At 40.4% G+C, this 26102-nt stretch overlaps 3 protein-coding genes across 4 annotated transcripts; 2 read left to right on the top strand and 1 right to left on the bottom strand.

The window, feature by feature from the left end:
* Window positions 1-1492: 1492 nt before the first annotated feature.
* On the top strand, window positions 1493-8265 carry ccdc14 (coiled-coil domain containing 14). 2 transcript variants are annotated; one of them, XM_083560572.1, is made up of 14 exons: window positions 1493-1591; window positions 1700-1753; window positions 2820-2875; window positions 2979-3045; window positions 3155-3227; window positions 3306-3434; window positions 3530-3727; window positions 4086-4177; window positions 4342-4963; window positions 6053-6191; window positions 6469-6551; window positions 6711-6887; window positions 7078-7210; window positions 7336-8265. In XM_083560572.1, exons 2-14 carry the CDS (start codon window positions 1724-1726, stop codon window positions 8171-8173), a joined length of 2637 nt encoding a protein of 878 aa, XP_083416698.1. In that variant the 5' UTR covers window positions 1493-1591; window positions 1700-1723; the 3' UTR covers window positions 8174-8265. The 2 variants fall into 2 exon arrangements, with proteins under 2 accessions (XP_083416698.1, XP_083416697.1); XM_083560571.1 differs by having other exon boundaries at window positions 1510-1753.
* A 727-nt stretch (window positions 8266-8992) lies between these two features.
* iqcb1 (IQ motif containing B1) lies at window positions 8993-15013 on the top strand. Its single transcript, XM_083523872.1, has 13 exons — window positions 8993-9315; window positions 9435-9600; window positions 9680-9800; window positions 10309-10402; window positions 10494-10593; window positions 10701-10876; window positions 10974-11080; window positions 11184-11311; window positions 11634-11776; window positions 11925-12073; window positions 12918-13049; window positions 13283-13439; window positions 14518-15013. The coding sequence occupies exons 1-13, from the start codon at window positions 9228-9230 to the stop codon at window positions 14736-14738; spliced, it is 1782 nt and encodes a 593-aa protein (XP_083379998.1). The 5' UTR covers window positions 8993-9227; the 3' UTR covers window positions 14739-15013.
* A 2231-nt stretch (window positions 15014-17244) lies between these two features.
* On the bottom strand, window positions 17245-25621 carry tbx19 (T-box transcription factor 19). Its single transcript, XM_083523873.1, has 8 exons — window positions 24349-25621; window positions 23012-23276; window positions 20555-20689; window positions 19847-19908; window positions 19206-19267; window positions 18906-19100; window positions 17800-17935; window positions 17245-17622 (listed from the first exon to the last, which is right to left on the bottom strand). Exons 1-8 carry the CDS (start codon window positions 24585-24587, stop codon window positions 17385-17387), a joined length of 1332 nt encoding a protein of 443 aa, XP_083379999.1. The 5' UTR covers window positions 24588-25621; the 3' UTR covers window positions 17245-17384.
* Window positions 25622-26102: the final 481 nt, after the last annotated feature.

Here is a 26102-nt window from a genome sequence, read left to right as displayed (position 1 = left end):
TTTTTTTACATTTTCTATCAATTATGACTGTTCACATATTTGGAAACAGCATTTTTCCTTTTGATTTATTGGTGTGGTGATGGCTTAAACACAAATGAACAAAATAACTGGAGAACAAACAAGGAACAAAAGGCGGAGGAAGAAAAATTATTTGTTTCATTGATGAATCATCCATGAGTCAGTCCTTCATGGGAAATGATTTCAGGTCAGATCTTCTGTGTGATTTTTCTCTTCTCAGGAATGAGGGCAGTGGATTGGTGAAGGTGTTTGAAAGTAATACTGAGAGCTCTCCACAGCACAAGAGATGAATAAAAGAGTGTACATGGGCTGTACACAAGGGTTCAGTCAAGCAATAAAACCAGGGAACAACAGGAATTCTTAGTATTGCTAGACAGACAGACAGACAGACAGACAGACAGACAGACAGGCAGGCAGGCAGGCAGGCAGGCAGGCAGGCAGGCAGGCAGGCAGGCAGGCAGGCAGGCAGACAGACAGACAGACAGACAGACAGACAGACAGACAGACAGACAGACAGACAGATAGATAGATAGATAGATAGATAGATAGATAGATAGATAGATAGATAGATAGTGTAGTTTATCAATAGTGTAGTTTATCAATACAGTGGATTGGTGAAGGTGCTTGAAGGTGTCACTAAGATCTCATGGGATGACCAAAGACTGCACTCTGTCTGTATGCAAGTCTCAGTCAAGCACTAAAACAACAGAACCTCAGGAATGCTAAGAATTTTTAAGACATTTGTTATAAATCTACTTTATAAAGCTGTTTAGCTCCAGTGTGTGATACTGCAATAGCTTATTAGCGCTAGTCCACAAACACGTATTAATGTTTATAGTTGCATTTATTACGAACAGAGATCTACAAAACAGGTTTACCATAGTCTACAAATAAAATATATAGCTACACTATAAAAGTAATAGAGACTGATGTGTACAGTGCAAAAGTTTCTACACCCCCTGAGTGCAGAAGATACTAATAATATAACTGACCACTATAAAATGTGCTGTATTCATTATTATACTCAATAAATAGAATAAATCTATATGTTTAGTAATAATTATAATACAAATTGTAAATAATTGTGAATAATTCTAATAAATTCGTATTCAATTTAATTATAATAATAGTTTAAATATTACCAATTATGATTATGACCATTTTATATTATAATAATTATATAATAACAATTCATAATTATTGTATACATTCAAACAATATAGTTATAATATCCAATAATAATTGTATACATTTTTAATGATTAATAATTAGAGTTAAAATAAAAGCTGTGTTGTAAAAAAATCGCGTTACCATAGTTAAGCTTTCAACGCAACAACGGTCTAAAGCTCGAATCAGTACAACCATTCGCTATTGGGTGCGGGTATTATGATTGACAAGCATCTTGCCCAATCAGCGAAGATATTTGGATGACGCCCCACAGAGTGCACCAATAATCACAAAGGAGAAAGGTGTGCCGCATTTTAATTGGTCGAGGGCGTCGGCGTCTTCCGTTTAAACAACAAACTTCTCCTAGCAGCTGATTACTGTGTGGCGGTTGTCGGGTCTTTCAAAAGTGACACACTTTATGCTTTACCAGTTATTTATTATTTATTTTATTAGTATATTTGATTTATTAAACTTACAATTATTGAGAAACATAACCGAGTGCGCTTTTTGCTAGCTGGGCTGTAGATTAGCAGCGTACATGGCTAGACACGTGACTCCCAGACACAAGGTAATACTGATCTCCATCCTGAAATACACTACAGTGTGTTTATATTAAATACTTATGATGTGGTTGGTTGCTGTATTTTCCGTCCTGTAAGAAGGTGGTGGATGTGTCCCGCAATGACGTCACATGGCGACACTGTTATTGATAGGACGGATATAATGGCCTATAAATGAAGGGCAGTATATCAGCACTCCTAAACATAAGGGATAAGAATCCATTTTTTCTGCTCACCATTTACTATTCATGTTGTAATATGTCCATCCATAATGGACACTGGTGCTAAAATACTAAAGTGCTGCCGCATTGACCTGTTTAGCAGTGATTTGTCGAATCTTTAAAGTGATTCATTCATTTTGTACTGGAGGCACATGAGCAAAGCGTCACAAAATCTTTGTAGGTTATGTCCAGGAAACAATCTAGTAGTTCATCTAATGAGTTCTCTTTTCCAAGCAATTCGTTCTTTTGTTCTTTTGACTTCCACAGACGCCACACAATGTCCGGTTCCTCTCAAGGTTTCTTCCTCATAACATCTAAGAGAGTTTTTCCTTGCCACAGTCACCATGGCTGCTCATCAGGGATCAATGCAAACCATTCACCTGCTTTGAGACAATGTCTGTTGTGAAAAGCGCTATAGAAATAAACTTGACTTGACACAATGCAATAGTTTAGGGGTTTTTTTGTGGTCCGAATCTTGACATTATTGTTACAGTAATTATTGGAGTCACGTGACAAAAGAACTAACGACACGCACCAGAGGATATAAGAGGTGGAACTATAGTCAAAGTTTGTGTATGTAGACGTCTTGCTTATTGATGTAACATTTTGGATCCAAGGAAGAAAATAAACCAAATGACCAAAAAAAAAAAAAAAAAAGGCGCTAAAATGATCTGATCTTCCCGGTTGATCAATATTGTGGGTGATCAAACCAAGTTTTAAAAAAAATCAATAAATATTGTTAAAAAAATTGCGATCTTTAACGAGATTTTTATCTTAATATACATGTTATATCTCAGTGACAAAACTGGTCACTGTTATGATTGAATCTTTATGTGTGTCTTGTCGCTGGCAGGTGGTGTCTTCAGGCAGGTTGACGGGATCAGGCCGAGGACAGATGACGAGGAAAAAGTAAACTCCCTCATCCTCCTTCATTCCCTGATTTCAGTAACCCCAGTATTTACATGTATATATGTGATACATACTAAATGGAATTTCCTCACCTGTATTGCAGGGTTGCTGGCCGACCTCAACATCTTGACACTTCATATTCTCTTTACTCTACGGATTCGGAAGATCAGGTACATTTTTGTTGTTTTAATAGGACTTGTAGCTTGAACAATAATAAAAAAAATAAACACCCGAATGGACGTCGTGTAACTTTATTCCTTCTTGAAATGTCCTGATTAGGTCACGACCATCAACAAAGGCCTGGATCGATGTGCGGCTTTGCTCAGTGATATCCTTCAAGCTGAACAAGCAGGTACCCGCCGATTGATCCGTGTGTTTATTGCATTTGTCTTCTAACATCTTCAACGTGTATTTCTTGTCCTTCAAACAGATCCCAAGATGAAGTCGCATATCTTAAAGGTGGCTCCTCCTAAAAAGAAAACACTTGGAAAAAATGATGCAGACAGAAAAAGAATTGGGAAGAAGGCGAGCGCAGGTGCACATATAAACAAGAGACCAGGTGATGTTGCACACACGTTACTGTTTAACGAAATTATTATATTACGTATTTTTGATATTTGAAATGTAAATCGTTTCCAATTATGTTCTCTGTAGCTCCAGTACAGAAGACCATTTTGTCTTCACACACATACCCAGGCTCACGAGGGAAGCCATGTGTTCGTGGGGTTAAGCAGCCTTCTGCTGATGATGTCATCATCGGATCAGAAGTGAAGCGAGGAGGGACCTCGGTGACGCAAGAGGAGTGTGTTCAGCCACACAGTTTTCCTCTAGGTAGCAGTCTTCCAGACGCAGGTACACACGCACACACAAACACACACACACTCTGAAGAGGCAGGAAATGTCTCAGATTTGAGTTGGTTATTTTTAAATCTACACCGGTCACCCATAATATTGTGAGCAAAGGCTGGTCATGGTGGTCCGATCCAACAGACGAGCTCCTGTAGCTCAAACTGCTGAAGAAGTTCATGATGTTAATGTTGGAGGACTGTTTTGACAGCAAAAGGGGGACCAACACAATATTAAGCAGGTGGTCATAAAGTTATATGTTTTTGGGTTACACTAGGATTTAAAAGAATTTGAATCATTATTCAAGCTCAAGCTGATTTATTATATATCAAAACACATGAATGAGTGCATTTCCGTTTTGCAGGATCGCAGCCCTCCACTGTGTTTAACTGCCGTCTGACCACCTCCACTCCAGCACTCAGTCCTCAAAGACCCACATCAGCTCCTAGTCAAGGGGTAAGATTTTTCTGCACGCCACCATCCCAAACGTCAAACACGATTAATCAAACGCAGAGAGTCTCGGATGCTCGATCTGTGCTGTCAGTTTCTCGGTCCTCATTTGTCACTCAGTGTCGGTTTCAATTCTGTTTTCTGACGCCGTGTCTCTTACATCTGTGTAGCCTCACGGAGGAGCGGATGGAGAGATGCATCAGTTTACTCAGCAGTGGGCTGCAGCCTCTGCGGTCCCATCGACTCAGCATGGAGCTTTGAGTGCTACGATTTCACCCACCCAATACACGGCGTCTTTTTCTGTAGCTCCAGCTGTCCAGGTGCATCCTGCAGTCCCCACAGCCAGATCAGCAGTCTATCCAGGGCAGCTCAAATCCTCCAGTCCTGTTATACATGCACCTCATGCAGGCTCAGGTGGACAGAATAGCGCCCTCCTGTCAAGCTGCGGACCTCAGATCTGCCCTTCTCCTCCAGTGTCAGCACGGATCCCCACACCAGTAGCCCTCCCCACCCACATCCCAGTGTGTGACAGTTCACAGGATCAACCGCTCTCATCTGGAGAGTGTGTGTCATCTTCATCAGAGGAGAGTGGAGACTGCATGAGTGAAGAGGATGAGCTGGACCGAGTGGACACCATGCCGGTAAGAGACACAAGCTGTCGGAGCGGCATGGACAGACATGCAGCGATTCTTAAACACAAAAACAAGTCGCAGAGCCCTGAAAAGACGTCAAGGAAGGTGATAACTGTCAAATACCTGTTAGGAGAGCTGAAGGCCCTGGTAGCTAATCAAGGTGAGTGGTGTGATTAAAGCACCCTCAGCTATTACACTGTTGCAGGTTGCCAAACAGACTCGCTAAATGACAACTTCCTCAGTGAGTGACTCACTGACTGCCTTCCTCACTGTCTAACACACTGCTACACCTACTGAAAACTCTCTCACTAAATCCCTACTTAGCTGACTAACTCACTGTGCCTCACTCTGTATCTACCTCACTGTCTGACTCACTGACTCTCTACTTCATATACTGAATAACAGCTGACTCTTGAATCTCTACCTCAACAACTACCTGACTAACTGACTGACTAACCCCTCCTGCCTCATGGACCCCCTGCCTTAATTATATCTGTGACTCAAGGAATGATTAACTGACTCATTGACTGTCTGCCTCACTCACTGTCTAACTCACTGGTTCTCTACTTCATTTACTGATGTACTGAATCCCTAAAACTCTGACTCACTGACTCTCTATTTTATTTAGTGTTTTAGGGATTCAGTACATCAGTAAATTTAGTAGTCGTGAGGTAGTTCACTGACTCGCTACTTTATTCGCTGATGTACTGAATCACTAGTTCACTCACTGCCTCACTGTCTGCCTCACTCACTATTACATTACTGTCTAACTCACTGACTCTACTTCATATACTGATGTACTGAATCCCTAATTCACTGACTGATTTACTCGCTATCTACCTCACTGACTCTTCACTTTATTTACTGATTTACTGAATCCCTAATTTACTCACTGACTCACTGTGTGCCTGACTCAGTATCTACCTCACTGTTTAACTCACTGACCCCTACATCACCAAATGACTAATTAAACCCCTACCTCAAGCAATTCCTATCTGACTAACCCACTGACTGAACCCTCCTGCCTCATTGACTCCTCCTTACTCTGACCCACTTCCTAAATGACTCACTGAATCACTGACTCTTTGTTTTTAGACAGTCTGTGATGGTGACTGTTTTATTAAACAAATTCTCATTGATTCACTAATTAATTGGCTGATTTGTTGACTCACTGAATGACTGATTTGTTTCAATTGAGCTGTTTATGATACCTGGGTGCACTCTGGTTCTTCCTCTTCTTCCCCTGTAGACAGTGAGGCGGTTCGTCTTATATCCGAGGTAGAGCAGAGCATCTCCCTGCTTCCTGCTATGGTGGGCAGCACCAACATTCAGGCTGAACTTGCCCTCGCACTGCAACCGCTAAGAAGCGAGAACGTGCAGCTTCGCAGGTCAGTAGCACTCAATTTACTCTGCACCATAAACCCCAGGAATAACTTTCTAACCATGTTTATTTACCATACCATACTGTTCACTTGTATGAATGAGATCATTGTAAGTCGCTATGGGGAAGGGCATCTGCCAAATTCCATAAAAGTAAACGTAAATGAGTCTGAAATGGAGAAAGTGTCCTAAAAATACTTTGACATTATAAACTGCACCTTTAATTGTGTTGTTTCTTGAAATACCTCAATTCTGGTTGGTGTGTGTGTGTCTGTCATACTGTAGGCGTCTGAGAATACTGAATCAGCAGTTACAGGAACGGGAGAGAGCCGAAAGGCAGGGGAGACCACTGGACTGCAATCTAGAATGTTAGAAAACCTTCTAAAGCTTTACATCCAATTTTTAAGATGATGCAGCAGCATTAAATTATTTAACTTTTTGTGTGTGTGTGTGTGTGTGTGTGTGTGTGTGTGTGTGTGTGTGTGTGTGTGTGTGTGTGTGTGTGTGTGTGTGTGTGTGTGTGTTAGTGGTCTCACTGCAGTCGCTAAACCTCACACTTCAGACTCAGTTAAATGATCGCCAAAGAGAGCTGGAGAACCTTCAGCAGGAGAACCAGACTCTACGTCAGGCTGTAGAGGACCGAGAGAACGACCTGCAACAGATCAAAGAGCAGTGCGAGTCAGAGACAAACCGTATACACATGGGTAATAACCATAATTTCTTTGTTTTTGAATTCAGCATCACTGTGGTATAAATATGTATGATTATTGTGATTTTTATATAAATGCTATAGTCTACAGATTTTTATCTAAAGATATAGATACATTGTGTGCATTTTGGTTTGTGAATGCCTTTAGATTATTAAAATTACTTTATTTTATTCACATTATTTAGACGTGAGTGAGGCATTAGAGGAAATGCGAAGCTGCCAGACTAAGCTGGAAGACTCCGAGAAGGAGAAGACTGCACTGACACACAGCCTCCAGCAGAAGGAGGCAGAGATCACAAAACTACAGGAGATCATCCGGTATGGTGGAGTACAGAAAATGTTACACTTTTTAATCAGAACGTTTTGATAGAATAAAGTCCTCTAATCACTATACCTGAAATATTAGAAGGATTAAATTGTTTTTCAATTTTGTCTCCAAACAGAGATCTTCAGAAAAGTTTTATGCCAAGTCATCCCATTCAGAAAGAGGTTTCCAGACCTCCTGCGGCTCAGCTCACAAGGAGTGCACTTGATCAATATGAAAATCGAGAGCCGTCTGTTTCAAACCGAATCACCGACTCTGTTAAGGCCTACCTTCAGACTATGGAGGACTCAGGACACAGCTCGCCACCTCATCCAGCTCAGTCTCAACCACATAACCTTCCTCAGTCTTCCCCTGGCCAGTGGAAACGTGGAAAGGAGAGCTCTCCTAAAAGTTTAAATTTACACACATCACTTAGGAACACAACAGTTGTGGGTTATAGTCAGGAAGTCGAGCAAAGTGCAACAGCTTTTGTTCCCCTACGAGAGGCAGCATGGCCGCAGCCTGTACCAGTTCCCCAGAAAAGCACTCCAGTTCAAGGAAATGATCACACTGGGCTGAAGTACCTCGGACTTGCTTTTAATAAACTTGGTATCTCTAATGGCCCCCCAGCTCTGGATGATGAATGTTCTACAGATCACCCCCTACATCCTGATGGACTGAGCTCACAGCTAAACCAGCCCAGTAAGGGTGTTGTAAATCCTGCAATCCAAACCCAATCCCAGCAAACACGGCGGTGGCTAGATATGGGCGAAGTGTCAGAATACACAGAAAGGCCATCCGCATATGAGAACTCCTTTACATCCTGTGATATAAAATCCTTAACTTCCGACTGGAGCGTGAACTCCTATTCTACGTTTAACACGCGTGACGAGCAAGACTTCCGCAACGGGTTAGCAGCTTTAGACGCCAGTATTGCCAGCCTGCAGAGAACTCTGAAAGCTGACCTTAAGAGATGATTTGCAAAACTTTTACTGATCTAGTTTTATCTGTGTTTTATGTGATTTGATCATGGTAATAAATTATTTTATTAAAAAAATGGCACCTTATCCGGGTGTAACGTGTGTTGAACTTGACTCGAACTTGCCAAAACACCCATGGCCTTTTTTGTGTGTTATTATTTTTTTAATAGTTGTAAAGAAGACTTTGGGCTTGTGATGATTTGAATAGATATCAGTGTTTGACGCATTATCGTTTTATTAATAGATTATTGTGTTAGGAGTCAAATCCGAGTCTTTTCACAGAAAATTAGTTGATTAAGTAAAGAGTCTTGTGACAAAAATGATAATAGGAACATTATAGCCATAATAAATCATAGTACTGTGGATACTTAAGTATATCTAAGATCTATAATCTAGTCACCAGATCTATCACCAGTTTATGTAACAATTATTTGAATTTTTATTAGATAGATAGATAGAAGCCTATACATTAATTCCTTTTTCCTTCAAATAACAGGCAAAATCGTTCCAATGTTAAACATATTCGACAATATATCCAAGCAGCATACCATTACCGTAAGAACAATAACAAAAGAAAAATAAAGAATAGTTTAAATATTACCCAAAACATGAAAAAAAACAAATTATAAAACTAATTCAATCACACTTCCGGTGTGTGGGGGTAATAAGTTTAGAAGGTTTTAAGACAGTATTCATTTTTAATTGTATTATGGATTGGAATTAAAATGTTAAAATCGCGTTTTTAACTCTCCAAAACAATGAGACACTTTCCTTGTTCTTTGTTTTGCATAAACACAAGCAATACTGTAGATTGAATGGCGTTCTCTTTGCCGCCGTCGCGGATTGATGACGTAGGCGTTGCTTCAGCAACGAATTATGCTTCTTGTGCACGCTGTGGACCCTAAAAATCCGTTTAACCCTCCTGAGTTTTATTATTTTAAAACCATAAAGACTGCACGAAGTCTAAGTCGTAGCTAGTTCGAATTTTCCTAAATAATTCATAGTTATTTAAATGCGGAAACCATTTAATTAGCAACGCGAGCTAACAAACATGGGCATGTCAGAGGAGGACGAGCTGAAGAGTCTGATCTCTACTAACACAGAAGAGACGTTTCTGGAAGTCTTGTCAAGGCTGAAAGGTAAGTGAACTTTGTGTTGTCAATAAAATATAAAATATTTTGTACTCCTTACATACAGGCTATAATGAATAAACTTTATATATGTGTTTGTTGTGCACCTGTCCACCTATTCATGTAAGACATATTAGGCAGAAAGTCTGTAGGAGACCAGAAGGATTTAGAGGAATGCAAGCAAAACCTTTACAACCTCGGAGTCCTGAGATACTGCTCTGCTGCACTCAAATTCAATCCTGCCAAGGTGCTAGGGAGTTATGCATCCATCACACAAATGGCAGACCTCCTCAGGTAGGAAGAGCTTTCTTGACTTGCTTTCTGCAATATTTTCACAACTGAAGAATCTGTTTGTAATCCAACGTTTCATCAGCACCTGCTGTGTAGGCATCTGCTCTGTGGGAGAACAAGACGTGTTTCGTCGTCAGTTTCTTCCATCTGTAACTGACAACATCCTGTTTCTCGCGCACCGCATCATGAACCGAGCCGTGCCGGTCAGAAGCGTTTGTATTTTCATACATTCATTCTTCTTGTATCACAGGGCATCATGTGCAAATACACGCTTATTGACGTTGACATTTATGGCATTCACATTTTTGCCAATTGACAGCTACCTAAGCAATACAGCTGAGCAACTTGAGGATTAAGGTCTTTGCACAGCTTGGTGGTGCTGGGATTTGACCCCATGACCTTCCAATCAGAATTACATTTTATCCATAGAGCTACCACCTCCCCACGTTCTCCATCTTTAATTACTAACGTGTTTTTGGGATGTAAAAGTAAACCAGATAAAACCAGAAAAAACCCAGACATACATTCAGAGAGTTTTTAGATTGGCTTAAGACAGGGGTGTCCGATCTTTTCCACAAAGGGTCAGTGTGGGTGTAGGTTTTCATTCCAACCACGCAAGCAACCTGATAGTCATTGAAAGTGAAAATCATTAGATTTAAGCAGGTGGAAATTGGTGTGGACTCGTTTTTGATTTTTTTTCTTTTCCAACAGGATAAAGGACAATCGGAGATGATTCGCCTCTTCCGGAACGTCTATAATTCTCTCAGTTGGCTTCTTCGAGCTCACACTCATCTGATTCCCTGTGGTATGCCAAGATGGATCTAAAGTTTTTCAGAATACACACATGCTCTCTTTTCTTCTCATCTCGTTTCTTCTCTCATCTCTTTGATCCTCAGTTCTCCATTCCAAACATTATGAGAGTGTGCAGATGAGCGACGACGATGAGGTCTCGGCAGTAATACTAACGATGTGGTACAATCTGTTCAGGACGAACAGGTATCGAGAGCTCCACTTCATCACACCGCCCTGTCTTTGATAATTTTTTTTATAACGCCGCATCCTGAAGTGTTTTATTCCTTACTACTTGCTCTTTTCATCTGTAGTGCTGTCGTATCGGAGATGGAAAGCAAAGCGCTGCACAGTATCACAGATGACATCGTGTATAAAATGTCGAGCAGCTCCAACCCTGTAATCGGGAGCACGGCCGTGAAGATCTTGCTGTTGATCACAGAGCAGAAGAGTTGCTCCGAGTCTCTACAGCTTCACGAACGCTACAAAGGTAGCCTCAGATCAATTTATTTCACGACAAGGTTCTAAATAAAATAGATTTTAAATAAAAAATATGAGTAAGGCTAGCAGATAGTGTGGTGCTACAGGGCTGGATGATATGGTGCTGAAGGACTGGCGAGGTAAAGGCTTCGATGCAGCACTGATGCAGCTTATCCATCATCTGCAGTCTGAAGATCTTGAAAATCGCACACTGGTATGTGGAAAATGCTCCATGAGGCTCTTTAGTCCTACAGGACTCCAATTCTCATTGTTGATGCTATAATGAAAATAATTATTATTGTCGATGATGTCATCAGGCTCAGGACTCATCCGAGGAAAGGGTTCGAGCTGCTTGCATAATCCAGGCTGCATGGAGAGCTCATCAGACCCGATGCAGGCTGAAGAAACTTCCCAGAGCTGTGAGCATGTTACAGAGGAGCTTCAGGTGACGTATGGCATTTGGCAGACGCCCATATCCATCGCAACGTACAGCTATCTCGTTCATTCAACTGAGCAGCTATGGGGTTAAGGGCCTTGCTCAGGGTCCCAGTAGTGGCAGCCTGGGATTTGAACTCACAACCTATGGATCCAAAGTTTAATGCTTTAACCACTAAGCTTCTACCTCCCACATGACTACTTTTGTATGACTTGTTTCGGTTGTCATACGAAGCTCAGATTTTAGTGTGTTCGATTTAAATGCGATTTATAGGAGAGATTCAGCTGTAAGTTCTATGCACACAGGTTTTTATATTCGTGTGTGTGCGCAGAGAGAGGAGACGCCAAAGGCAGGCAGAGACGGAGATACGTCTTGCAGAGGAAGAACTGCGCCATCAAGTGCGTCTGCGCAGACAGAGAGCCATCCGGCAGTTCCGGCAGCGCCAGCTTCATCTGATGGAGATTTTGCCTGCAGGTAAAATTCAAGATTCAAAGATTTGCATTGAATAGCAGTTGATTGTAATAAAATACACACACACATTAACATTATCTAATGTGCTATTGGAGACACAACAACCTCACGGCTTTGTGTGCGTGTGTGTGTGCATGTGTGTGTGTTAAAGAGCACCTGGCACGGTTCCTGGGTGAGCTGGAGAACAGAGCAGCTCTGCTGATCCAAAGAGTGTGGAGGGGACACAGAGAGAGGCGGCAGTTTAAGCAGAACAGATATCATCTCAGGCAGCACAAAGCTGCAGTGACTCTGCAGAGAGCTGTGAGCAACACACTTTAAACAATTTAATACACAGATTAAACACAGTCTTAGCCTACAGTTAAGACAAGAAGGTCTCTAAGCCTGAAATCAGATTTTGTGCACACAGATTTTATTTAAAAAATGTAGATAACACACATTATTTTCAACACATACTCACAGAGATGAGGCTGTGAATGTGGTAGGTAAGTGGCTCTGGGTTGCTGATCGGAAGGTTAGGGGTTCAAGCCCCAGTATCACCAAGCTGCCACTCTTGGAGCCCTTGAGCAAGGCCCTTAACCCTCTGTGCTCTGGGGGTGCTGTATAAGGGGGTACATTTGGTACCTGGGCCTTCAGTGGGGATTTACCCGACTTAATCCACCTCTTAATACCACCACTATCACGTCGCAATTATAGAAACCAATACTGTACAAAAACACAATATTTTTTGGCATTACAGAGAGAGGAATTTCACATATTGAGTGTTTACCATTTTACTAAAGCAAGAAACCCAGTTAAGACTCCAATCCTCTACACTACAACCACAACTGCATCAGAATCCATAAAAAAAAAAATAATACAGTTGATAATTGGTTTATATATATATATTTTTATAATTATATATCGGTCGGCCTCTAACCTCTGAAAATCTTTTCTATCGTGTCGTAGCACGTGTTGATGATGAAAAATAGCACATAATAATTAAAAGGCAGGGCATTTGTGGACTTGCTATAATATAGATGAACTTTCAGGTGTACAAATTTGTAACTATGTTATAATGTAGTTTGATATAAAATGAATCCAGTTGGAATATGACTAATTTTTCCCTGTTTGCGCTTGCATTCCACTTGTGTATGTGATTGTTTAGGTTCTGACGTTTCTAAAGCGCCGGAGATCTCAGAGGAACTTTGCAGCATCGTGGAAAAGTCCCAAAGGCCTGACCGAGAGCAGGAGGGCAGAACTGAAGAGGCGGATAGAAGAGCACATCTCTCTTCACCCTGTGAGTCAGAACGTTGAATTTTATTACCTGGCAACACAAATGTCTGTCTCTGAATAATGGCTGAAAAATGGCTGAATAATTTGTCATGGGAATTAAACTGTATTATAAATACAGTCCACATTTCCTCCTTTATAGTTCGTTGTCTTGTCACGTGATCAGTGAGTTCTCTTGTGTTGAACACTCTCCATAGTCACGGTCGTTGTTTTGTGCAAACGCTGCAAACTGTGTTGCAGTCCTCCGTGGTGTCAGCAGAGGGCACTCTAGCGCTCCATGAGCAGGCTCAGAGCATGCTGCAGCAGCACCTAATGACGAGAGGGTCGGATCGTGCTCAGGAGCAGCACCGGCAGGCCTTGGTGGCGCAGATCAACACGGACATGGAGCTTCTCCTAAGTATGGACTTTGTCAACTATCGGTCGTGCTAATGAGAAAATCCTTAGTTCAACCTACAACCTATTATACGATTGAATATAACATTTCCCAGACATTCCTACTAGCATTTATAAGAATGCATTAACTGTAATTTCAGTCCATTTGTTTGGTATGAGGATGCGAAAGCTGTTTTTATTTCCATTCACCTCAAAACAGAAGTCTGGTTTTAAAGCCATTTTGAAGCACATTTGGCCAGACATACTCGAGTCTGAGTCTGTATCCAGAAATTGACTCATTTATGGTAGTTAATTGGAGGATGATTGACTGAAACAATAATTCATGAAGTTATTGAGACTAGAATTGTCTGTAATGTAAACACATAGACCTGCAGAAACTATGAACATGGGTTCCTCGGGCAGAGTCTGTGGGTGTGGAAGAATAAATGTAGAATGTACTGCTGAAACAAATGTCTTTGAGCTTTTTAGCCAAGATGAATTGAATAGAGGTTTCTCATTATTATCTCTTTTGTAGATGTTTTCATACATACATACATACATACATACATCTGACCCTATTTATCGTACTGTTATTTATTGTAATGCTCTTATGCATTTCTGGTTAGATGCTAACTGCATTTCATTGGCGCTGTACATGTACCTTGCACAATAACAATAATGTTGAATCTAATCTAATCCAATCTAATAAGAGCATGTTCTAGAAGCAGCCTCATGGATAACCGCATTCGCTATTACTTTGATCAGGGACTCACTTAAACTAAAATACCGTGTCTGTGTCTTGACACCTTACACACAAGTGTCCGACACCTGAGAAGGAAACTGTCTAATCTCCAACTTTATCGTCGAAGGCAATATAGCGACTCTGAACGTCTAGTCAAGTTCAATGCCAGCCAACTCGAGGGACTGGGCACATGAAAGATGCTGTTTGAGTGGTTTGCAGCTGACCATAACATCTGTTTTGTCAAGATCATGAGAAAACAACTGGTTATTTCCGGAGAAAACACAAAAATATATATATTATAACGCACGGTTTCTTAGGACGTCTGTACTTTTTACCTTTTTTTTTCTCTCTCACCTCTCAGACGCTCCATCGTTAAAAGATTTGCGTGGCGAAGACTCCTGCCTCTTCCTCAGCCGCTCGGGTCCGGTTGCCACGCGTGCCCGGCAGGCTCACAACGCCCTGCTTAGGAGCATGCACCTGCCGTGGTGGAGAAGGTTGGGAGATGAGTTCTCCAGTCCAGAGACACTTCCTGAGAATGACTACGACATGGAGTTTGAGACTTTGTATCTGGGTGGCAGGTGACAATTATTGATAATAAGTACCTGAATGACCCAACTTTTTATACAGTATTTATCACAAAGACTCCAAAACAATCTGTGGATTAATAATCCCAAGTGATTTATAGTTTTGTAGACCACAGTAGAGTTTTTTTCTTATTTCATTGTTCAGATGATGCTGATTCATTTTGTACAAAAGCAGTTATACATTTTTGGTGGTTTCTGCCGTTTCAATATTAAAAACTAACCCACAGGGGCTTTTCTGCTGAATATTGAGCAGAATCTGAGGCTAAAATTCAATACTGTTTATGAAAGGAGTCTCCAGGGCGAGTCGTCCACCACAGTGACTTTTTACTGTTCCTTCTTATTAACTTCAGGAGATGGACTGGTGAGTTGTTCCACACTATTAAATGTCTCTCTAAATGGATAATTATCACGAGCAGGCTTTGAATATGCAGGCTTTCAGTCATTCAGTAATGTTTTGCAGCCTGTATTTTTTTTTTATATATATATATAAATATATATATATTTTGCACAAACAGATTTAAATATTTTTCAGTAAAGTTAATGGCAGCCTGTGAGGAGAGAGAGAGAGGATATCACATTTATTTCCCGCTGTTATTCCCACATCTCTCACTCCATCTCAGGTGTATAATTGAATCCTGGACCTTGGCTCCAAACCTCTCCAAAGCTTAAGAGTGTGTGTGTGTGTGTGTGTGTGTGTGTGTGTGTGTGTGTGTGTGTGTGTGTGTGTGTGTGTGTGTGTGTGTGTGTGTGTGTGTGTGTGTGTGTGTGTGTGTGTGTGTGTGTAAAAGAGAGAGAGAGAGTCAGCGATGTCCACAGTGCTTCAGGCGCATGCCAAGGCCCCATTCACAGGGTTCCTGTCATTATTTCATTACACACATGTGAAAACAACAGAGTGGTCCACTCCACTCGCGTGATTAAAATAACATTTTCAAGAGAGGAAAAATATGATGGAGGTATAATTATCTCTTTATGCACTGTTTTACAGCAGCGCATAAATAAGACCTGCTTTTTGGACGGAATGTGACTGCTGTGTGTGTGTGTGTGTGTGTGTGTGTGTGTGTGTGTGTGTGTGTGTGAAGGGTTAAAGTACGAGATAAATTAGCGTACGCGACGCCTTCTAAAGATCTGCCACGCTAGAGAGACCTCAGAACGGGCCTTAATTTGATAACTACTCCAAATAGCAATTACACCGGGTCCTAATCGCTGACTAAGTTTCATTTTATCATGCATGAATGCTTCCCTTATTGTCCGCATCTCCATTCCTTCATAATGGCGCACAGAAAGTGTGGTTAGGGAGGACGTGCGTGATCTTTGCAGTATCCCCCGAACTTGCGTAAAAGAAGGGGGGAAAAAAGGCAATTGCGCCAAATCTCGTTCGCAGTTAGCTGTGATTTTATTATTCAGTAGTTACATAGTTACATACGCTGATTAGAATAGAGGAGAGTAAAGAGTAAAGAGTATCCCAGCTGAATGTGTTGTAGTCTAAGAACAGAATTATGCTGCTTTACAATAGTACAGTAATAAGCCACAGACCACACATGCATTTCACACCTAAATGCGCGATAAGTAAAATGCTCCAACGTTCTACAAAACAGCATTAAAGGGAAGCCAGGGTTGCCAGATCCACAAGTCGGTCACTTTGCAAACCTTTGATTAGTGTGTCTTGCTATGTTAAATAGAGATTACTATCTAAATAGCTTAGGGTTTATTAAATGCTTTCAGTTTTTTATTGATTTTAATGACCCATTGACTGCTGATGTTATGCAGACATGGCAACCCTGGTTTAAAAGTCCAGACTTTTTGCAGATACAACTTGAGTTTGTTGGTTTAGTCTGGTGCTAAAGGGGAAAACGCCTAGTTTAAGTCACTGCTGTATGTACAAGCATGAAGCGAGTGTAAGCACAAGAATTTTTAATACATATAAAACGACTGCCACTTTTTCATACCATAATCTCTGTGGTTCGACAAATCAAAATGCAAGAACAGGAAACGGTCTCACTTGCGAATCCGTATTTCATGTAAAAAGATCGTTTAAAAGGATTTTAAGTATTTTAAGATTAAGGATTGGGTTCTGTTTTTGACCTCCGTAGTGGGTTCGTAGTTCGTATTCCTTTTCTTCATTTCAATTCCAAGATTTCTTACGATGTTTTCCGATGAAGCCACTTTTGATTTTGGCTGGAATTAATAAATCCAGGACTCATAACCACGGCAGACACAAATCTTTTTTCTGCTTTGTAGTCTTCATTAGACAAAAGTGTTGGGTTTTTTTGTGCCTAAAACAAAGCCGTTTTTACTGTGCGGACAACTTTTTTTTCTTTTCCTGCTGAGGATGCATTATTTTAATTTTGTATGTCTTTTAGTGTGCAGGCTCTTGATCTGTTTTTTGTACCGTCACTGGGCTTTTATGCTCAGACTTGACTAGACCATAATTATTTATTTAAACAATGTAAAAAGTCTAAAGATTTGCATGAATTCATCGGAGTTGATTTAGTTAACACAAAGCCGAGCTCCTACACCTGTGCATCAGAAAAGCAAGCATACAGGAAATTAAACGACATGCTTCAAATACACACAATCTTTTGGCAATTAGGAACTCTGAACTGCTGAGAGCTCACGTGCTGGTTTGCACGAACTTTTACACTAATTAAAAAGAATGGTTGGAGCCTGCTGACCAGCTAGCCCCGCCCACCCTGTTATGATTGGCTTGCTCTGACACTACATCCGCCCTCGTGGATCCTTGACCTTGCAGGAGCGAGCATGGTGAAGCGGAGGTAGAGCCTGCATCAGGCCGCTCCTCCTGACACTGGGCGGAGCTCAGAGAACCTCCTGGAGGAGTGGAGGACATGCCGCAGCCACTCACTGTCCACAAGCAGGGGTACTGACTGAGAGAACGGGGGAAAACAGCTACATTATTTTACAGAAAAACGACATGCAAATGCGACAGATTAATTATATGCAGCAAGAGCACTGAGGTCAGGATACAGCATGGTGGTAAACATGTAATTAATGCTGAAGCTCAGGGTGGAAGGTCATTGTGTAATTGCAGCACCGGTTCTGACCTGCTGACTCCAGGTGAGTTTGTACCAGACGGAACTGACAGCATCGCTGCAGGACCAGGAGGAGAAACACCTGTCCAGGTCTCATGGCCTGAGAACACCTGCAGAGCACCTGGACTCAGACCATCAGACAGAGAGACTACGGAAAAAAACGGAAAAGCAAATTATGTTGCAGTGAAGGAGTAGGGGAAAGAGGGCTGGACTTGCAACAGTTGCATGAAATATATTTCTACCTGTTACCATGAATAAACCGGATATGAAACCGATACCATAAGTTAACAAGGACACCTTGCAAACTAGTGAGGGAAAATAATAAATGAAAGAAGGATGGAAGATACAAGGATGAATCTGGAAAAGATCGGGACAAAAATTAAAGAGTGAAAGAATATAAGGAAGAAGAAGAGATTTTGGACAGAAAAAAGTTAAAGAACTGAAGAGAGGGTGAATAACACAGCTAAAAAAGGGTAAACAATAGAAAACATGAAGGAAAAATTAAAAGAGAAAAAAGGGCCATTCTACCCAGGGTTAGGGTTAGGTTTTTTTTGCCCAAAAAACACATTTATTGGGAAACGTTATTTTCATTTAGCATCCTTGTACAACACTTTATGTACAAAAGTATTGGGACACCTGACTATTCCACCCATATGTGGTTCTTTCCCAAACCGTTTCCACAAAGCTGGAGGCACATAATAGTATAGGACGTCTTTGGATGCACTGGATTTTCCCTTTACTTGAACTAGGAGACCCAAACCTGCTCCAACATGACATTACTCCTGCACACAAAGCCAGCTCCATGAAGATACATCTCATTACCCATGTTGAACCAACACTCTTCAACTCACCTGCATCAGGACCTGACTTTACTATAAGCCTTGAGTCTGATTGAGAACAAATCTAGCACACTCCAAATGTATTGGTACATCTTCCCAGAAGAGTGGAGATCGTTATAAAAGCAAATGGGGACTCAATGTTCAAAAAGTATGAATCTTGTGGTCAGGTGTCCATAAACCTTTGTCCATATAGTGTATCTCTGTAAGATATATTGATAGAAAGATAGAATTTTCATATAAAATGTTTAACTTGTCTGCACGTGTGAACCTGTGTGCTACCTGAATTGTGTCCACGGTGGTGGTGATGGTGATGGTGGTGCAGATATGGAGGTGGGTACGGAGTGGCTCGATGTCCATGCAGACCGGAGTAGTGTTTGTAGCCATGGTGTGGGGTCAGCGGCAAACTACCTGTGTAGGGGAAATTGCTGCTCCCTGAGGAACAAAAGGAGTCTGGGTTCGAAATGTACCAGCCACCTAGAAACCAAAAAAAAAAAGTCAGATAAGCTTCCTGGAGTGATCCTGGACTACAAATTTATTCAAGCTGCTACAGTGAGTGCATTGGGGTTTAAAGATACTTACAATGTGGTATGCTGACATGCTGATTCTCAGGAGGAGGTTCTAGAAAGTTCTTGGGATGGTTCCTGCAAAGTGAGTAGACTTTAAACATTAAACCAAAAACGAACGTGTTAAATGTACTTGTAAACAGACAAAATGATGAATTTGTCTTTTTTTTTTTTTTTTTATAAATAAAATATTAAATCTATTCGTATACTATCTTCTATACTATCTCCTGGACCAACTGGTGATTTATCCACCCTCTTCATCAGTACTGTCTTCATTTAGAGATGACGCTCGGAGACTTTAGCACGCAGTTAATCAGAGCCGGGAAATTTTGATGATCAGCAGGGTGTTACAACTCACACATTCTTCATCATACATGCTCCAAATGTCTCACCCTCACTTCACACTGCCTCTCCAACAAGCTCCTTACTCATACCCTCACTCGATTCCCAGCGTAAACGATTAATAATTACTCGCTAATCACTGCTGATTTCGCACAGTTCTGCTAGCTTGACTAGTGCTAATGCCGGCTATGATACGATTGCAACATTTTGGTGCACTGATTGAGAATTGAACGACGGGAAAGACGGATCCAATCAAATGAAATCGGTGATTAATCGTTGAATAAAATAGGAATCAAAAGGGGGAGAAAAAATTACCTTTCCTTTGCATCCAGGAAGGCCTTAGCGAAGGGGTTATATTTTATCTTCAGAGCGGTTATCTGTAATAAACAGGGTGAAAATGCTACATATGAAAATACTCTGGATCGCAAGATAACAATTGAGTGCAAAAGTTTTTACACCCTACAAACTTAATTTAAAAACTAAAATGACAAATTCTAAAATGTAAATATACATATTCTCTATAATCTAATAACATCATACATGAACTATACTTTTGCGCTCAGCTGTAGATAGTTACTATTATTAAAAAAAAATACACAAGTGCAAAACTTTGTATACCCTGCTAGCTAAGCCCACAATTATGGGCCTTTTTAGTTTGTTTTTCTGTAGATGCATTTTTTTGCCTTGAATTTTTGATGGTCGTCCTGTTAATGAATTAAACAGCATTTATTTTTCACTTTTTGGAAACAAAAAGAAATAAATAAAATATATTTAAAATGAATTATAAATTATTTGAATGTATAACAATAAATTATATAGTAAATTCATAAATAAAGTAAATCTATACATAAAAAAGCAAAATAAATCAATTATATAAATCTGATAGATTAGATAGATAGATAGATAGATAGATAGATAGATAGATAGATAGATAGATAGATAGATAGATAGATAGATAGATAGATAGATAGATAGATAGATAGATAGATAGATAGATAGATAGATAGATAGATAGAGACTGACTTCCTCATTCTGGTAGGCTGTAACAGCAATGAACTGAGTGTCAGTGAAGGAGATGTTGGTCACCATCCTATGGCTTCCTCCCACACGGACAATGTGGATCTGTGGCTTGTACTTATGGAGAGAGTTCAGCATGATCTATAGCACAGAGAGAAAGACAGAGAGAGACCGATAATGAGATAATTGAACAATTAAGTAGGGAATAAAACACTTAGATGTGCTGTTATATAGGAAAATAATCTGTGGTGTGGAGACGTGTGTGATGCAACCAGATATAGAATAGATTTCTGTTTTGTTTTTTTTTTCCCTACATTCTGAAATATTTTGTTCTTATTTATACCATAGAAAATTGCTGCAAAAGATACTTTTACATGTTTGAAAGATGTTTGCATTTTAAACTGTTTATAGTTTAGTTGCTCTTAACATTGTAGAACATCTGCAATTCCTGTCTGGTGTTATATTATAGTAGCAATAAACAGTAGTTTGAAATAAAATATGTTGTTGAGCATTGAAAAGATGAAGCGTTGGCACTGGATAAATGTTTATCAAACATCTTATAAGAAACGCACCATATCAGTGATTTTTCTTTGCTTTTTTTTAATGCATTATATTATTCTTTTTCGAAAATTTAAAATGGCAATCATCCAAGTGTGAGAATGAGCTGAAACTGGACTATATGTGAAGTCATATTGCAATGAACCCATTTTAAATGTGATCTGTTTCCCCCTGCAGCTGCTCCACTCTCAGAGCTGCTCTTATATATCAAATGAATCAACACCCTTCTGTCCAGAATCAAAATCCAGAACTGTTATACAAACATGTGCATTTCATGACTGTCATTACCATGGATATGTGTAGTGTGATTTCGTTGTGCCTCGTGATGAAACCTGGGGCACAACACCACAACATATTCCGGGATATATCCATAAAATATCCAGCGACATGGTGCACAAACTGTTTTTCATTGTAATTGACAGCTTTGCTTCACCTTTCACATGAGGGCCACGTACTCACTGGGACGGCCGCAGGGCAGCGACAGGGCTTTGTGTGTGTTTTTCTCTCCACTACACCTGATGATGTGCTTTTTTTTCTCTCTCTCTTTTTTTTTTTTGCCTCACATCTAAGGACTGATGGCTAAATTTATTTTGCATAGAAAAAACACACGTAATTACCATAATGTACAACTAACCACAGCAATTATTTCATTTAGAGTCGGTTCTCTCTCTCTCTCTCTCTCTCTCTCTCTCTCTCTCTCTCTCTCTCTCAGCGGCCTCTCCTCTGCCAACACTGCATTTAAAAACGCCGGAGAAAAGGGAGTGGAGCGGAGGAGAGGAGATGAGAGGAGAGAATGGGGTGGTGGTGGTGTTGGGGTTGATATTGGGAGGAGGTGGTGGTCTGGTGGTGGTGGTGGTGGTGGGGAGATGATGTTAATACTGCTGATAATTTTGCAGAGGAGTCATCCTCGAATGGAGCGTGCTGGAGCACCTCGAATGAAAGCCCTCCGACGACTGGCTGAAGTAGAGCGCGCTCCGTCTGAACCGCAGGAAGTGCATTAAACGGGAAAAGTGGCAATTAAGAGCTGTTTATTCCTGTTTACATGCAGTCCCTGCCGAACAAAGGGGCTCCATAGGTGAAGTGGACGCTGAGGAGAGCACTAATTGTATAAATGCACACTTGATATTTCCCCGCAGCAGCAGGCGGGATGATTAGAGGCAGCTCAAGGCTCCTAAAAGCTCCTAAGCTCCTGCATGGACATAAGAGCAGAATGATGACTGAGAGTCTGGCTAAGATTACAGAACGAGGCAGACAACGTGAAATCAGGGATCCGTACATAGTGTGTACCAACTTCTTTATGAAGATGCTTGTTTGTTAAAAAAAAAAAAAAAAAAAGGGATGTCACGTAAACAAGGACGTCTCCAAGTCTCAAATAATGCAAAATGCCCAAAAGAGGACAAGTATCCTAAAACAAAGGAAGCATCAAATGGCAAAAAAATAAACACTTCACTGCACATTCAGCATGTTGTCAACTGAAAAGGTCTTCCTGCACTACTTAAGATAAATAATTGACAAGAAATAGACAAAGTCTTGATAATAGATTTGGGGGTCAGGCGTAAATTTGTAAAAAGTAAATTAATCATATGAGAAAATCAAATGTGGAAATGAAATGACATACAAAAATCAGAAACTTTTGCATATAAATAAATAGATAATGAAAGGAAACAAGATCACGTGTGAAAAAAAGATATTAAAGTGAGAAAAAGTAAAAAAAATAGGGAAGAATTTAAATATAAAAAAAACAATGGAAAAATGAAAGCATGTGCTCTGTATTTGGATTAATAACAACCTAAGATTTCCATGAGGTTTGTGTGACTTTCCTATATAAAACTGGTGCTACTGTTAGATGAACGTCATAGAGCTGGACCATTGGATAAATCAGAAAGGAACGTGTATTTACAGAACCTGTCCACCTCCGTTGAGTTTGTTGGTCAGTTTGACTTTGCTGAATGACACTGGGGCCTTCATCCAGTGCGCACCAAAGTTTGGAGAGTCGGGGTGGATGTACACACAGCTGTGACTGTGGGGTTCAGGTTTGCCAGCAGGCACCCACTCGCCATTCACGTACTTCCAGCGATGACCGTCAGCCGGACTAAAGTCCAGGAGGAAAGAGTACATGGCGTTGGGATCCAAACCAGACACGCTCACCTTCAGGACCGGGAACATCCTCCTGTGGAGAGTCATTTAGTGTGGGTGTGGGAATGTATGTGGCCCAACTATTGTCACGAACATACACAAACATACACACTTGCCAAAAACTCAAACAAAACATCATCTCATCTATTCAGCACCTGATCCACAAAACGGCAATCACAGTAATATGCATAAACTTCATGAGAGCTTTGCAAACTGGTCATTTTGCCCACTTTTTTTTTTTTTTTTTTTTTTGCATGATTGTTTTTTGGACAAAAATGCCTTTAAGTGGGGCTATTGGGAAACATGTAAATGGAAAGACACCCACCTGCAGTGGTGACCTGTAACTACAGAGTGAGATGGTCAAGACACCCTTCAGCTCCACAATACAACAACAAACCCATCCAAATAAATTAAACTGGCCGTTCCAATAAAGCGGGCCAATAACTGCAATAACAAATAGCTTAATTGATTTAGATCCAGAGAGACAGAGGGAGAGAGACAGGAGAGAGAGAGAGAGAGAGAGAGAGAGAGAGAGAGAGAGAGAGAGAGAGAGAGAGAGAGAGAGAGAGAGAGAGACGCAAGGATGAGCGCATAAAGTGTTTATAATTTTTGAAAATCAATTTTCCGTGTTATTTGTGATTGTCTAATTATTAGTGGATAATTATGAATCTTGTATGAAATAGTGTGTAAAGCTTAACATTTAGATTTGTAAACCAATTATGTGTTGTTTATTATTATTATTATTATTATTATTATTATTATTATTATTATTATAAAGAAAAAGAAAAAAATACTTTTTTGTTTTGAAAATCAATATCAAATATAAAAAAAATAAACTTTTTTTTTTTTTTTACGTTATAACCAAATACCTGTATTTATTCTAAATCATTGCAGTTGATTGGATTTTAGTTCAAATCATGAAAAAAGGTGTGCATTCAGTTTTAATTCTATTCTATTCAATTCTATTAAAATTTCATTTATTTAATTTAATTATTGGATTCATTTAAAAAGAATGCATTGTGCACGTATTTTTTTATTTACTTTAATGTAAAATTGAGTTTTGGTTTGTTTGTTTGTTTGTTTGTTTGTTTGCCGGTAAAACGCACCTGCCGTTCTTGGTGACGATCATCTCGTTGGTGACTTCGCGGAACTTGCGCCACAGCTCGGCGTCCTCGAGGCTCACGCGCAGCTGCTTCTCCGTGGGGTCTCCCTTCTCGCGTCCAGCACGCAGCTCGCTCTCCACCGCGCGCAGCAGCCGGTTTACGCAGCACGCGCCCGAGCCGCTGCCGCCGCCGCCGCCACCCGCACCGCCACCGCTGTTCCCCGCGTCGCTTTCAGCCTTCATGAGCCTTCAGCTGAATCAGACTCCCTGTACTTTGAGAAAAGAAAAAGAACCAAGGGGGTCTTCTGCTTGTCGGCGGAGGAGAGAAAGAAAAAAGAAGTGCACGGTAAAAAGAAAAAAAAGGAGCTGGAAATTAAGTAAAAAAAAAAAAAAGTAAGTAATAATTAATAATTTTTGGATGCAAACTTTTTTCCCCCCAGTGTCCGTGCTTCAGTCTGTTCACCTGAGCTGATGCACCCGAAACCCACCTGAATCCTCAGAACAGCGCGCGAGTTAAGACCCCCCGCAGTCACGTGGGTCGAGACTAATTAAGCGACTCCTTCATTTCGAGGTTCAGACTTCAGACTGCGACACGAACCGATTTGTGACGATCTGATTTGTGTTGTATTTCAGTCTGCAGTTACACCTGTACTAAAATGCACAAGTCCAAAACAATTTCCCTTCAGATTAACATCCAAACATTAGATTGCACAATGATCCGTGGTTCTCACGAGCTTCTCATGTTCACGCAGGTTTATAAATGATTTTTTTTATGCGTTGTTGTTTAAATCCAACTCAATATTAAATCATTTATTATGGATTTATTTCTGATTCTGGATTCAGGATTTCGTTAGAGCGATTTAATTTAAAGACATCCTGAATTGTGTTCCTGATGCACAAGGAGTCCAAACACTTTTGGACACGTTCTTAGTTTTTTCCAGAAGCTCGTGAGTGTGGACAGGAGTCCTGCACGGTGACGCACAGCACGCGCTTTGCGTAAAATGCGCACAGATGCAAAACATTCTCACGTGCACAAAAAGCGCACACCAAAGCAACTACTGGACGAGGGAAACTTTCATTATAGAATATAAATGTATATATAAGTATTTAATGTATATAAAATATACTGCAAATGATATTAGTATTTATAATTGTATTTATAAAAAATACAATATTATGATCATGCAATCTGTACAATTGAATGAAAAATAGAGGAAATGCTATATGACAAAAATATTTCTGTGCATATTCTGAGAAAATGAAGTGCACTTTGTCTTTGTTCCTTTTTGCCTGTGAAGTTCAGTTATAGTTAAAAGGTACATGATACTGTCATGTGAAAAGAGCCGACAATGAACCCCATTTTTTAATGAACAAAACCTAATCAAAATGGTAATTATGCACGTGCACAGGAGACTAATTAAAATATCGCTATCGAGTTATTATGCTTTTGTTTTCTTTATAAAGGATTGGAGCTTTATAGCATGAAAATGCTTTTTTGGCTCGCGCGCAATGGCGTCATGTATCTCCAGAAGCAACAAAATTGCAGGATATAAACTAAATATAAATATCAGCACAATCTTGCACGGAATCCCCAAGCGAAAAAAAGAACATGTATGGGGGGAGAAAAGTACACGTGAGATTTAAGGCGCTTTGCGTTACTGATTGACGCGTGGGGTTTTTGTACGCATGGTCACCGCACCTCTGGTCTTCAGCCGAACCTGAGACCCCGAAAGCCGAAAAGCAGATGATGTTCCATGA

The sequence above is a fragment of the Silurus aristotelis genome (assembly GCF_946808225.1).
Source record: "Silurus aristotelis genome assembly, chromosome: 2".
Lineage (NCBI taxonomy): Eukaryota > Metazoa > Chordata > Actinopteri > Siluriformes > Siluridae > Silurus > Silurus aristotelis.
Note: the sequence above shows the minus strand (reverse complement) of the source record. Positions and strands in the feature narration are given on the sequence as shown.

What these genes read in the sequence shown, in the direction of transcription:
- ccdc14 (XM_083560572.1), top strand. Translation starts at nt 1,724, where the DNA reads ATGGCTAGACACGTGACTCCCAGACACAAG. An exon ending in ACGTGACTCCCAGACACAAG is followed by an intron (nt 1,754 to 2,819) that starts GTAATACTGATC and finishes TGTCGCTGGCAG; the next exon opens with GTGGTGTCTTCAGGCAGGTT. An exon ending in TAGCAGTCTTCCAGACGCAG is followed by an intron (nt 3,728 to 4,085) that starts GTACACACGCAC and finishes TCCGTTTTGCAG; the next exon opens with GATCGCAGCCCTCCACTGTG.
- iqcb1 (XM_083523872.1), top strand. Translation starts at nt 9,228, where the DNA reads ATGGGCATGTCAGAGGAGGACGAGCTGAAGAGTCTGATCTCTACTAAC. An exon ending in GCTTCACGAACGCTACAAAG is followed by an intron (nt 10,877 to 10,973) that starts GTAGCCTCAGAT and finishes GTGGTGCTACAG; the next exon opens with GGCTGGATGATATGGTGCTG. An exon ending in GATGGAGATTTTGCCTGCAG is followed by an intron (nt 11,777 to 11,924) that starts GTAAAATTCAAG and finishes TGTGTGTTAAAG; the next exon opens with AGCACCTGGCACGGTTCCTG.
- tbx19 (XM_083523873.1), bottom strand. Translation starts at nt 24,587, where the DNA reads ATGAAGGCTGAAAGCGACGCGGGGAACAGCGGTGGCGGTGCGGGTGGC. An exon ending in CAGCCTACCAGAATGAGGAA is followed by an intron (nt 19,909 to 20,554) that starts GTCAGTCTCTAT and finishes TGTTTATTACAG; the next exon opens with ATAACCGCTCTGAAGATAAA. An exon ending in AACTCACCTGGAGTCAGCAG is followed by an intron (nt 17,623 to 17,799) that starts GTCAGAACCGGT and finishes CCGTTCTCTCAG; the next exon opens with TCAGTACCCCTGCTTGTGGA.